At 38.7% G+C, this 13,306-nt stretch overlaps 1 protein-coding gene across 1 annotated transcript; it reads left to right on the top strand.

The window, feature by feature from the left end:
* The first annotated feature begins 293 nt into the window (after window positions 1–293).
* Window positions 294–13,082, top strand: LOC115045689 (immunoglobulin-like and fibronectin type III domain-containing protein 1). Its single transcript, XM_029505480.1, has 18 exons — window positions 294–381; window positions 482–621; window positions 765–864; window positions 1,091–1,127; window positions 1,247–1,418; window positions 2,093–2,282; window positions 2,510–2,782; window positions 6,110–6,234; window positions 6,574–6,715; window positions 6,848–7,141; window positions 10,417–10,598; window positions 10,951–11,074; window positions 11,264–11,572; window positions 11,770–11,855; window positions 11,960–12,152; window positions 12,264–12,560; window positions 12,649–12,975; window positions 13,078–13,082. The coding sequence occupies exons 1-18, from the start codon at window positions 294–296 to the stop codon at window positions 13,080–13,082; spliced, it is 3,084 nt and encodes a 1,027-aa protein (XP_029361340.1).
* Window positions 13,083–13,306: the final 224 nt, after the last annotated feature.

The raw sequence follows: 13,306 nt of genomic DNA on the forward strand, positions 1-13,306 counted from the left end.
ACACACACACACACACACACACACACACACACACACACACACACACAGGGGAATACATTTGACTCTCCTGACATCTGTTGGTAGAAGAAAAAAAATCTAGTTCCACCAAAAGCAGCATTCCCTTCTTCCCTATTTGAATATTTATTTCAAGTCCTTCAGCAGTGACTTGATTTTTGATTCATTTTATTGAAAATGTTGATATGCTTTGCTCATACTTGCTTACTTTTTATTATCTTTATGTTGTGCCACTTTGTTTAGCCGTCCTCCGGAGGAGATCTAAGGCTACTGGAGTGATGATTACACAGTATGTGGCAGACTTGCCTGAAGGAAAAACCATCCCGGATTTCCAGTGCAAACCAGCTGCAGTAACCATCCAGGAAGGTCAGTTTCATTACAACAGGGCACCAAACTGACGGATTTATGGCTCTCCATCTCCAGCTATAAACTGTGAAAATAATAATGTGATATTACCACATATCAGGAAAAGTAGCTGTGTTTAAGGCCACAGTAAATGGGGATCCAAAACCAGATGTGTCATGGAGAAGAGCCAAAGGAACTATTTCAAACAAGGACAAGTTTCAGAGTAAATATGATGACTCAACTGGGGAGTACATATTGGAGGTGGGTGACTTCATATGAGTAGTTAGTGTGTACAACTACTACATTTAGGTTTCAGCAGTTTTTAAAAATACAGCTTGATTTATTCCTGCATTTCTCATTTTTTTTTTGTGCAAAGTCAATGTGTGAATTATTTGTATTCCTAGATTCGTAACGTGTCTGTTGATGACACTGACACGTACAAGTGCTGTGCTGTGAATGAATATGGTAAAGCTGTCTGCCCAACAACATTAACTGTGAATGAGGGTAAGAGTGGCAGGTGCATTACGTTTCTCAGCTGGATATTTCATTTTTCTTGCTGAATATGAGGGAGCTGTTTTGTCTATTTACATTTCTCTCATTTTAATTACCTGATAAAACATCATCATTGCGAGCAGCTCCATCATTGTTTGTTGTAAATATATTACCAACTACCTATTCTGTGATTATAACTTGCGCAAACCTGACCTTAATGTGATTAACAATTTTTCAGCAAAACCATCAGATTTCAGAAAACTGCTGAGGAAAAGGTGAGAAAAGGAAAAGAAAAATATTGCATAAAACCAGCCCAGACATTTCTTTACGCATGTGTACATCTGGAAGGAACTTCTTTAAGCCTTCCTTTAAATATTTGTCTAAAAATTTTCAGTAAAACAGAGAGAGGAGGTGGAGAAACTGATGAAAGATTCTGGGAAGTCATGCTGAAGGCTGACAGGAAAGACTATGAACGCATCTGCAGTGACTTTGGTGTTGTGGATTTGCATTTGGCTCTCAAGAAAGTGGAGGAGAAGAAGAGAGAGAAAAAGCAAAAGAGGTCCAAGGTTTGAAAACTTTCAGCTTTCACAAAAATACACCATCTCCAGCTAAATCAATCATATGGTTCATTTGCCATTTTACTGAAGACGTGGTTGTCATCTCATCACCGTCTGAAAATAGGTTATTTTAATAGACGGAGAAGTTTCAGTAGAACTGTAAATTGAGCTTAAAGGTGCACAGTGACATGGAACAAGATTTCTTCAGTTGTTTTTCTTTCATGATATGTACAACACATACCCTCCACTGTGTTTCAAATTTACACTTGACACGCAGTAGCCTTAATAACACCAACAGTGAAAAAAAATATATAAATAAATCCATGACAAGTAAACTTTTTTTGTGCTAATAGACAAATTGGACTTCACCTGTCAGTGAAATAATAAGCAACTGCATGACATGTCACTTTGCATCAATGAAAGAATTATCTATTGTATGCAACTATTTTAGCCATCACTGCTGAAGTAAAAAAGTATTTGCTGACTTCCATATTCAAGTGAAGTATTAATATCTTATTATTTGTCATTATCACTGATTATTGAGAAATGTTGATTTTCTACTCCTGAAACACAATAGGTTGGTTTTATTTTTAAAGCAGAGTTTTTATTTGACATTAAAAAAAAAGAAAGATGCATAACCCACAAAAAATATGTTTAATGTAACTTCTTTACACACCCGGCAGGATGATGCAATTCCCCTAAATGAAGACAGAGAGAAGCAAACTGTGCAGAATATTGGGAGGATAAAAGATTTTGGCGTTAAGGGCCAGATGCTGACCAGCACAGAGCTGAATCACGTGAATTTGGAAAAAGTCAACGTTTTGAATCTGACAGATACTGAAGAAGACCACTTCCACCCAACAGAGTTTGAAAGTAGGTTCAGTGACAGAAACTGGGATTAAAGATTGTTATTCACCAAATGCATCAAATTCACATTTTGAAGTTTCATTAAATTGCATTTCAAATGGGAAAAATATTTAAAGATTGTTTCAAAAGTGGTTTTAATGAGTTTGTGGCAACATAGCTCATCCAAAGTGATTTAGGCCTAATATTTACTTAATATTTAATCTTTTCCTGATGAGTTTTGGTTTTTCTTTCAGTTTCAAAAGTGGAGTTTGTTATCAAAATTCAGGAGATTAAAGTTCAAGAAGGAGACAACGCTCTTTTTGAGTGTGTTCTGACACACCCGCTTCCCAGGATCACATGGATGGGCAAGGGCATTGTCCTCAAGGCTGGAGAAAAATATGGCATAACAGTAACAGACCATAAACTGATCCACAGGCTGTTGATCAGGGACTGCCAGCAGCTGGACAAAGGCATCTACTCAGCTGTAGCAGGCATCACGTCATGCAGCGCCTGGTTGGTTGTGGAAGGTAACACTTTGAGTGGTCAGTGTGTGGCTCTGTCATACTAATTATTTCCACAAATAAATGCGAGTCATGTCGCGGATTTTGTATTTCTTTAACTACAAGATGAGGGTGGCCCCGCATCCAATGGCAATAAGGACCCTTGTAAAACCACCTTGGCTCTTGGAGCAGGGACCAACCTTGAGAAATTGGCCAGGGAGCAACAAATGAAAAACCAAGAGGAGCGGGAGATTGTTTTGGCAGGCATAAAAGCAAGGCACATGGCAGGAGAACAGACATTAGCCTCTGCTGGAAGAGAGAGTGAAATGACCAGAGTCACTGGACTGGGTGAGAATGCTGAAGCAGTGAAGGACAAGCCAGATGCAGCAAAAGATGATGCCATGTCTGAACGAACAGATAGCCGAGAGAGGGCAAAGATTGACCATTCAAGAGGAGATGGCACAGGATCGACTTTAGACATTTCAATTTGTGCAACAAAAACAGAAGTGCAAGTTGCAGCAGATGCTGAGAGGAAGAATCACATCAAATCTGGTCAAGTGGATTTTGACAAGGTAACAGGTAAAGTTGATCTACGCCTAACAATGTATTTCCTTTTCCATGTACTTAGTCTTAGCCTTATTCTGTTTGGGTTACTTTTGGTTGAAACCAAAGAACAGAGCAACTGTAAGTCAATGTAAAATTCTTACTGTTGCTGGATGTGACACATTTATTCGCCGAACTATATGGCAAAATAATACATTAATACATTACATAACCATTAAAGTTACAGAGGGATGATGAAACAAGTGTCACACTTAAGTTATCTAATTTCATAATAGTCACTGTTGTTGTGAGGGTTGATGTGAGTTGTCACTTCGTTTAAGCTCAAGATTTAACAAATTTGAATTCTTGTGTACTTGTATACCCAGTGTGAACAATCTGTGCAACACATCATTTCCAGATTTGGTGAAACAGGTTCAACATGACAAACCTGATTAAAATTGCCTTTTCTAATTAACACAGTAGATCCGCCATGTAGGTGTTAATGCAAAGAATAATTAATTTTAACCTTGCCACAGAGTTTGAAGGTGAAGTACTCCATTATATTTGACATACCGTAGGTGCAAAGACAAGAGGGCATTTTGAGGAAGATGAACACTTCATTGGATTTGTCAATAATTCAAGCTGTCTGAAGCATGATCAAGAGACAGAGGACAGAGTAACTGGTAAGGCAACACATGGAATAAGTACTGTTCCAATTTTCTAAATATGTTTTCCACTAAGTTCACATCCAAGCCTTCTTTTATTTTTGCGCAGGAGAGATTACAGTAGTGGAACCACCATGAGATACCTAAACTCTGTTCTGTTGCTGTGAGCTATCCATTTTGGTAATTTACAACAATGACAAATAGATATGTTAACGTTTGTACCCAAGGACACAATCTGTGAAAAAAAAAAAAAAAAAAAAAAAAGTAAAAACTGCTGCTGACAGAGGAACATAATTGCTTATTCTCAATAACATAAAACCTGCAACAGGACATGTCTAATGATTTTCTTTTTCATTAGAATAACATTTCAGTAGAGTAGCATGTTAGATAAATTAAATTCTGGACAATCTTACTTAGGAAGAAGAAATCCTATTTTGTTTTAGTGAAAAATAAGTACAGTTGCATGAACAACATGAAAACCGCCAGCAAATGTGTACATAATTCTGGTAGGAACATAGCTCTTGTCTACATGTGGGCGATAACTAACCAAAATGTTGTGGTGCCAACGCAGATTCAAATGAACCGGCAAGTGACAGTGTTGAAATTGAGGACCCAGCTGGGCAGGTCAGGCATATGAGCTGTACAAAGCAAAGCCAGCAGTCAGAGGACGGTGGCCCAAGAGGTGTGAAGTTATTTTTCATCTGCATATGTATTTTTGCCGCTTCATTTCATTTCAATTACACAACATTGCACAACCCTGAGCATAAATGAGCTGCATTTCTGAGACTCTTGGGAACAATAAGATTTAGGACCAAAATTTTTGCCAACTGTGTGTAAAACTGTTAAATATTGTGATTAATATTAAAAAAAAAAAAAAAAAAGGTGAAAGCACATCTCCTGATGACAGCAATGGCTGTGACGAGACTAAAGATGCCGTTGGCTCGGCCAGGCAAAAAAGGCATCTACTGATGGAAGACCTGACTGGTGAGTAAAATGTTATGATTGAATGAATGGGAAAAAAAATTTAATGAAAAAAAAAAAAATCTGTGTTACAGTAATTCAGTTCCTGTGCAGTAGTCATCCCACAAACTCCTTTCAGTAGTATCAAAGTATCTAGAGTTCTACCTGTACATATGGAAGTCTAACATAACAAGTTTTTTTTTTAAGCATACCGAGTTCAACTCAATATTTCTATTCATTCATCTCATATTCACAGCTCTTACCTTTAAAAACTGGGAATAAATTCACAAATGCCAAACTGTGTGATAACATTAGGTAAAATTTTCAAGCCAAAGGATGTGTACTGACTCAATAGTCATCCATCACCTCCAGACTGCTGTGACCGGGGCCAACTTCCACCAAGGAAATAACAGTCCATAGGCTGTTTCAATTTAAGAGCCCTGTGCCCAAGGAGGACTATAGATAATGATAGCTTCTCCCTTTAATATGCCAAATGAAAGGGTGCTGCTCACAGCTGACGTTTCATCTAACAGTCCACAGAAAAATATAGTGCTCTTAAAAATTTAAACTGTTTTAAATTGAAAATCAATTTAGAGCCTCAGATTACATGTTCAAGAATCAAGTATTTCTATAAAAACGAATTGTGTTGCACATTGAACCAACTTGGCCAATTTCTATTCTCAGAATGCATCCTAGAGAAAACCCATCCAATACCACAATCAAAATTTTTACAATTACAATTAAAATCCTGATTCTATTTAATAAGTCAAAAATATCCGCTCCGCTGCAATCAATTTCATGTTTAATGATAATATTTTAAAATATTAAGTCAATATCAATCTCTTCAAGGCCATCTCTGAAGATTGTTTACCATGTTGCTCTATATGCCTTTTTGGGATGTTATTCTGCCACAAGAGGAGCTGTAAGCATTATGTCATTTTTTTTCTTTTGCTATTTTTTAAATGAATGCTCCTGACAGTTCTTCATTTGGGGAAACATAGAAGCAATCTTTTGTTAGCAAAATAACAACAAGTGAACATTGATGGTATAAAACTAATAAAGGTAAATTAGAATCAGGAATCTCTTGAAGCATACAAGTCATAATTATAATTTTAGAAAAGAGCGTACAAATGAGAAGCTCAGTCATTTCGATCAATTTGCCTGACAGATCGTTGTTGTTTGTTAGATCCTGGGGTGCATTTTATCTGTGGATTATCTGATGTCAACGCTATCATGGACCAGACTGCTGAACTATCCTGTAAGCTCAGCAGTGAAGAATGTGAAGGAGCCTGGTTCAAAGATGGAAAAAAGGTTAGTCATGTTGCACCAAAAAAAAAAAAAAAAAAAGCTGATATACAAACTGTTAAAAATTATACCATCATCAGTACAAACAGCATCCTAACCTTTTGTTCCAAGGATACCTTGCGAATTGACAAAGTAAACCATAAGCCCAACAGAACTGGTGGTTCTAACTCTCATCAAGGAATATAAGTCTGTACTCATGTGGTGATGGCTATTATTGCAGACAGTGTTGCAGACAGTGTGGTTGGACGATTCTGTGGGGACAACAGAGCTGGACACAAAGCCCCCAGAGCAGTTTCTGTTGCTTGATCAGTTGATCTTCGTCTTTTTGCTCCCTTTCCCCATCAGATATCCCCAGATGATCATTTCACCATCACTAAAGACGGTGCGATTCATAAAATGGTTATAATCAAGTGCACAGAGGAGCACTCCGGGAAATATCGCTTTGAGGCCGATGGTCGTAAAACAGAGGCGATGGTCAACGTCAAAGGTTTCAAAATTCATGATAACAGTATTTCATATGGCACTGTAGAACACTGATTCTGTACCATATTTATTGCATGTGATTGGACAACAGCTCAGCATTAAATTATTTAAAATTTCTAAAAATGGCCCTTTGTAGATCCCCCGAGGTTTGACCCTGAAAACCTGCAGACTTTCTGTGATCCTGTTACCGTTAAAGTGGGGCACAATGCCATCTTCAAACTGCATTTTGTCGGTCATGAGCCCATAACGATTCAGTGGTACAGAGAGGGAGAAGAACTCCATGATGACAGCATCACCAGGATCGAGAAATCTACGAGTCACAGCCGTTTGCTGCTCAGCAGGTGCCAGAGGAAGGACACCGGGGAGATCAAGATCAAACTAAAGAACCAGCACGGATTCACTGAGGAGACTTCACAGCTGATTGTGCTTGGTGAGGCAATAAAGGATGCCCAGGGACACGGACTTTTTAAGTGCTACAGTTAAAATAACAAGAATAATACATAAACAGAACAATGAAAAAGCCAGATGACATGAAGGGAAATCATTAACCCTGCATTCAGCTCCTTCTGGACAAATTTTATAACTACAGATGCCAAAGGATGTGATGCGTTATGAGAAAAGTAAATACCAGCATGTTCACTATCAGGAAATAAGGGTGCTACAATTCTCTGAGTCCATCTGTATCCATTCATATTTAGGTATGCTCATATACTAGCAGATTACTATCTGGAGAACCATTGTTTGCTTTAGTTTGTTTTGTTTTTTTGTTTTTTTTTAAACTGTATCACACGTTTTTTAAGATGCATTTTGGAAATGCAATTAAGAGATTGATCAAAGCAAATATATTCAAACTCTCACTTTTTGATGTTTCAGACAAACCCACTCCACCCCAGGGTCCTGCAGACGTAACAGAAAGCTCAGCTTCATGCATTGAGTTCAGGTGGAGACCTCCAAAGGACGACGGCGGCTCACCAGTGATAAACTACACAATAGAGCGCCGGCAAGCCGGACGCAACACCTGGAAGAAGCTGGGGGAAAGTCCAGGTGTGCCCAGTTACCGAGATACAGATGTCGAAAATGGAAGGAAGTACTGCTACCGTATCAGAGCAGTGACACGGGAGGGTACAAGTGAAACAATGGAGACCGAAGATATGCAAGCTGGCACACTAGGTGAGCCCGATTGTTACTATATCTAGTGTCAATAATCCTGAAGAGATATTTCAGGGAGGATGAACTGTAATTTGATGAATGTGTGTTGCTTTTAATGACACAAGAGCCTCAAATGGTATAAACCTATTTTTAAAAAAAGTAACGATATTAGGCCAACAATAAATACTCACACAATACCAAAATGACAGCCATGAACATGCCAAAGACAAGACATTGCACAGTTTGCACACAAATGCAACAAATGCAATGAGATACTGCTTTCCTCTTGCACATGTAAGAAACATCCACTCCAACATTATCATCCATCACAGCAAGAAATCCTCATGACTTGCATGAGGCGAAACAGTCAACTAGTCGAAAGCCAACCAACAAGTAACAAGACCAGATTCAGCTCGGCAGGCCAACAAACCACAAACCAACACAACACAAGCAAAAAGACTTAAACTCACTGGTCAACGGCTGCTTGAAACTGAAATCCTCGCAGTAAGTCAGGCTTCAGTGTGTTGAATTAGGTTTCCATACAGGCCTTCAGTCTCTGCCAGTCTTTGGGACTCCACAGGATCCTCAGCTGCTGCTGCAAATCGTTCTGATGAATCCAAAGTTTCCAAAATCATGAGCCAGTTTTTGTTTTTTTTTTCCAAAAGCTGTAGGACAGAAAACCAGTTCCAAGAGTTTGGATTTAAGGAGCAGAAGTTTGTCTCATTCAACAGCTTCTTTCTCAAACAAACCAGCCTTTGAAAACCCAATGTTTCTTTTCTCTTCTTTGCTAACTCTTATCACGGTTGTGTTGACACATTCTAATAGTTATCCATCGAATATTTATTAAAAACACAGATACTTCAAGTCCCTTTTCTGAGTTCACTTGGTTCCAAACCGGTGCAGCTGACACAGGTGAGTCCAATGACAATAAGGGCGTGGCCTGGAAAGAAGACGTGTTTGTGTATGATTATATTTATTTGAGAAGCGGTATAGCCTTCTAAAAATGGATAGTCCTGTATTTCTTTGATTTTGAAATAAGCTGATGTGTAAAAAGATCAAGGTGCAATTTTTAAACTCTGCAAAAAAATTAATATAATAGCGTCTTTCACTATTCTGAATGACAATATCCCTGTAGCAACAATTTCTTATTAAATAGTTTGAACTTAAAGGTTATCAATATATAAAATGCATTTTTGTAGGGATGCACCAATGCCACTTTTTCCCAAAAAAAGTAGTGTACAAGTACTTGCATTTGAGTACTCACCGATACCGAGTACTAACCTTAACCCCCTAACCCTATGCAAAAATAATAAAATAAAAATAAAGTTACTTAGATTTTTTTTTTTTCAACAGATATCATCTGTTATTTCAACATTCCTCAGTATGACTTTCTTGTACATAGGTGACTTTACTGTAGCGAAACTTGTGACAAACACAAATTTAACAAAATTGTCATATATTGACATTCAACATTAGTGCTTCTATAAACATGGCACTGCCACACATACTGTCTGACATTTAACAACTATTCTGCTGACGCGACTCCTCGCTTCCCGCCTTGCAGTCAAGTGCTGTAAACCGCGCGCTGCCATAAAGTGATACAGTACGAGTACTCATGCCCGGGATCAGTGCATCCCTACATTTTTGTATTTTCAAATGTATTGTTATTGAGTGTTCTCCATGTCTTTGTAGAAATAAAAAATTAAACCTGAAATATCGATTTCCAGATGTTTGATGAGGACTGTTTAAAAGCTTGAAAAACACAAAAACACAAAAACTTGATCTGATGGTGAGACAACTGTGAACTCAGCATTACTTTCAGTTTTGATTTTTACTTTCGCATATATATACCAAGAAACCAGTTTCAAACAGCATCCAGAAGAGTCATAAACTTACCTAACAGACAACTTTAGTCACTTAGTGTGACATTTTATCACACTATGGGGTTTTTTTTCACAGTAGATATTGTAACTTGGTAGAGAAGTACCATAATGCTCAAGATCACTCGAGATCTTGTAACCAAAGCAGATAAAGTCCAACCATGACTGCTGCCCCCTGCTGAGTGTTATTAGACCAGACAGAATGTTGCTGTCCACCAGATTGGATTTACCACATTTTCAGACCTTTTCAATTTATTCAGTATTTGTTATTTTGCGGACTTAAGCTATGATGAAAAAAAAAAACAAACAAACAAAATCAAAACAACCTTTTGTATGAAAGGAAAAAAATGAATTTTGTAAATGTATCAAAAAGCAAAAACAGAAACTGGCATACATATTGAGACTCTTTATTAATATACTGTGTTTCTTCTTTCTGCTGATCATATCTGAGATGTTTCGATAGCATCATTGAAGTCCGTCTGTCATCAACAACAGATGGGATGTGATTTAGAAAGACAAGTCTTTCTCAGTAAGGTCTCCCAGCTGACAAGACTCAGGATTGTCTCTCATTTAAAAACACTGCAGTGCCTCTGATCTAATGAGGGTCTAAATCCACAGTATGTAAGCAAACATAAGTCTTTTATGACTAAATAATCTGTATTTATGCACCCTTCAGCTTTCCCTGGCCCTCCAGCACCACCAAAGGTGATCAGCACCTCTGATGACTGCATCAACCTTTCCTGGGATTCTCCGAGTAAAACAGGCGGTTCACGTATTCTGGGTTATATTTTGGAAAAACGGAAAAAGGGCAGTAATCTGTGGAAGGTTGTCAATGCCATGGATGAGCTAATAAAAGGTGTGCATATTTAGTTTACTTGGATGTAAGTGACAGCTCTGTAGAATTTAGTGTAATGGGTTTGGTTTCACTATCGGGGGTTGGAGTGTTTCTGTCATGTTTTGAGTGCTGTCGGGTGTCTGATCCAGATGAACCAGCAAACAGGACTTAAATACAAAGTGAACTAAACAAGACACAGGTGAACTACATTAGGGCAAGAAAGGCAATCACAGAGGGCACATTCAGGATGTAAAGCAAAGGTGACACGACAGAGACTCCAAACATGACAGAAAAACTCAAACCCCAACAGTGAAACCAAACCCATGACATTTGGCAGTGGTCTTATTACTTTCTTTAAAATCCCCTTTAGAAAAGAAATACGCCGTGAAGGATGTTATGGCAGGTATGGCATATGAGTTCAGACTTACTGCCATAAACCTCTCAGGAGCTGGCGAATTTAGTAACGCCTCAGAGTTTGTTTTTGCGCGGGATCCCAAGAGTAAGTGCTGCAACAGTTTTTCATGCTAGATTTAACTATTGAAGAAAATATAGGCATGCACCTTCAAAACATTTCTTTACATTAATTATATTTAAATACATTACTAAATATTTCTGATTGATTTGAAATGATCATGTATTGAAAACTATAATGCAAATGTAACTTAATGGCATGTCTTGGTTATTCCAGAGCCTCCTGGTAAAGTTACAGGCCTGAAAGTGACAGAGACTTCTTACACCCATTTAGTCCTCACATGGAACAAACCCAAGGAGAAACTGGGGATCCAGGATGAAGCCAACGGATATTTTGTCGAGATCCGACAGGCAGATTGCATTGACTGGTCCCGCTGTAATACATCGCCTGTCATCATGACTTCCTACAATGTGAAAGGCCTTAAGTCCATGGATATGTACTGGGTGAGAGTGATTGCAACTAATGACGGAGGAGAGAGTGCCCCTGAGGAGTTGGCCAACTATGTCCTTGCTATGCCCTCCCCTGGTATGTTAGTTTTTCCTGGAAATTTAAGAGACAATTGTTGCTGCCTGCTGAATATGTAGAGAAATGGCAGAATTTGGGGATTCAACTTGACCTCTTTGCACTCTCATCATTCCTGCATTTCTTTCAGCCTGCTATCCTTAACACCTCCTAAACTCACATATTGTCCAGTGCATATTTGCTTCTGTTCCTTATTTCAGTGAGGCCAAAGTTCACAAACCATACGATGAAGAGTTTTATGGTGGTGAGAGCAGGAAACTCTGTTAGGATCACAGTAAATTTTGAGGTGAGACTTGAACATCATTAGCGGTACAAACTATGCAAAACTTAAAATGAGGGGAAGCTCAAAGAGCAAGATAATGGAAACATCATGAATGTGACTTTTACCAGGCCTCCCCGGTGCCAGATATCATGTGGCTGAAGGACAACGTGCCAGTCACGAGGCGAGCTACAGTAAGTAACTCTGATGGCTCGTCACAGTTGCTGATTACCTCCTCTGAGCGCTATGATTCTGGGATCTACTCTGTTTTGGTGAAAAATCTTGTGGGACAAGAGACATTCAGTACAGAGGTCAGGGTTACAGGTAAGAGATTTATGCAGAGAGAACGATATGCATTTTTTTCTCTCCATTGCTAAATAAATATTTGTTGATAGTTTTGAGAAAAAGAAGAAAAAAACCTGAATGCGTTTACAGACGATCCAAAGCCCCCTGGCCCGGTAGAACTGGAGGAGAACGTACCTGGAACGGTGACAGTGATCTGGGAACCTTCTCCTGATGAGAAGCGTGATGATCGACTCCATTACACAGTGTCCAAATTGGACTCAACTAAACGTGCATGGACCACAGTGGCTGACAGACTCTTCAATAACAAGTTCACCGTCTGCAATATCATGCAGGGGAGGGAATACCATTTCAGGATCTACGCCAAAAATGACATCGGCATATCTGCACCCTCGGAGTCGCCAACCTGGGGAATAGAGAAGAAGAAAGGTACGTTTGTATATATCTCAAACATTCTCATAAGTCAAATATTTACTTCTCAGAAAAACATATAACCTGTGTATCTGATGTCTTGTAGAAAAGTTTGTGGTAAATGTACCAAGTGGAAAGGACTGCGATTTGCTATGTGCTCCCACATTCATTGTACCTCTGAAGCTACACACTGCACCAAAAGGCTATGAATGCTATATGAGCTGTGCAGTGAAGGGGAATCCCAAACCTCGTATCACATGGTATCGAAATCATGTCAGTCTCAACACTAATACCAACTATTACATCTCAAACACATGTGGAGTTTGCTCCATGTTAATCCTCCGGGTGGGCACCAAGGACATGGGAGAATACAGCATTACTGCAGAGAACGCCCTGGGACGGGCCGAGTGCTCCACTGCCCTCAGTGTCAGAGGTGGGACACACACACACACATCTGTACTTCGATTTCAAGGACGTGAGAAGAAAAAAAAAACATACAAAATGATGTGACATAATTTTTGTCTCTTCCACACAGAGTGAAGAAACTAAGGACGCCACAATATGAGCAACATTTAAATTCATGTTCAGATTTTTAATGCAAGATATTTGAAGTGGTTGTGTTGCTTGTATGTATTTTTCCAAACGGAAGATGAAAATAATGAGGAGGACTGCTGCTACCATGAAAAGAATTTGACAAGTAAAACATTGCATTTGTGAGTGGTTTGAAAATTGTTCATTGTGTGGATCTACAATTAAAATCAAAG

This window comes from Echeneis naucrates, chromosome 7 (assembly GCF_900963305.1).
Source record: "Echeneis naucrates chromosome 7, fEcheNa1.1, whole genome shotgun sequence".
Taxonomy (NCBI): domain Eukaryota; kingdom Metazoa; phylum Chordata; class Actinopteri; order Carangiformes; family Echeneidae; genus Echeneis; species Echeneis naucrates.

Excerpts from the sequence above, each read along its gene's own strand:
- LOC115045689 (XM_029505480.1), top strand. The coding sequence starts at position 294 with ATGATTACACAGTATGTGGCAGACTTGCCTGAAGGAAAAACCATCCCG. Across the intron at positions 1,419-2,092 it reads AAAAGCAAAAGAGGTCCAAG|GATGATGCAATTCCCCTAAA; the intron begins GTTTGAAAACTT and ends CACACCCGGCAG. Across the intron at positions 7,142-10,416 it reads TTCACAGCTGATTGTGCTTG|CTTTCCCTGGCCCTCCAGCA; the intron begins GTGAGGCAATAA and ends TGCACCCTTCAG.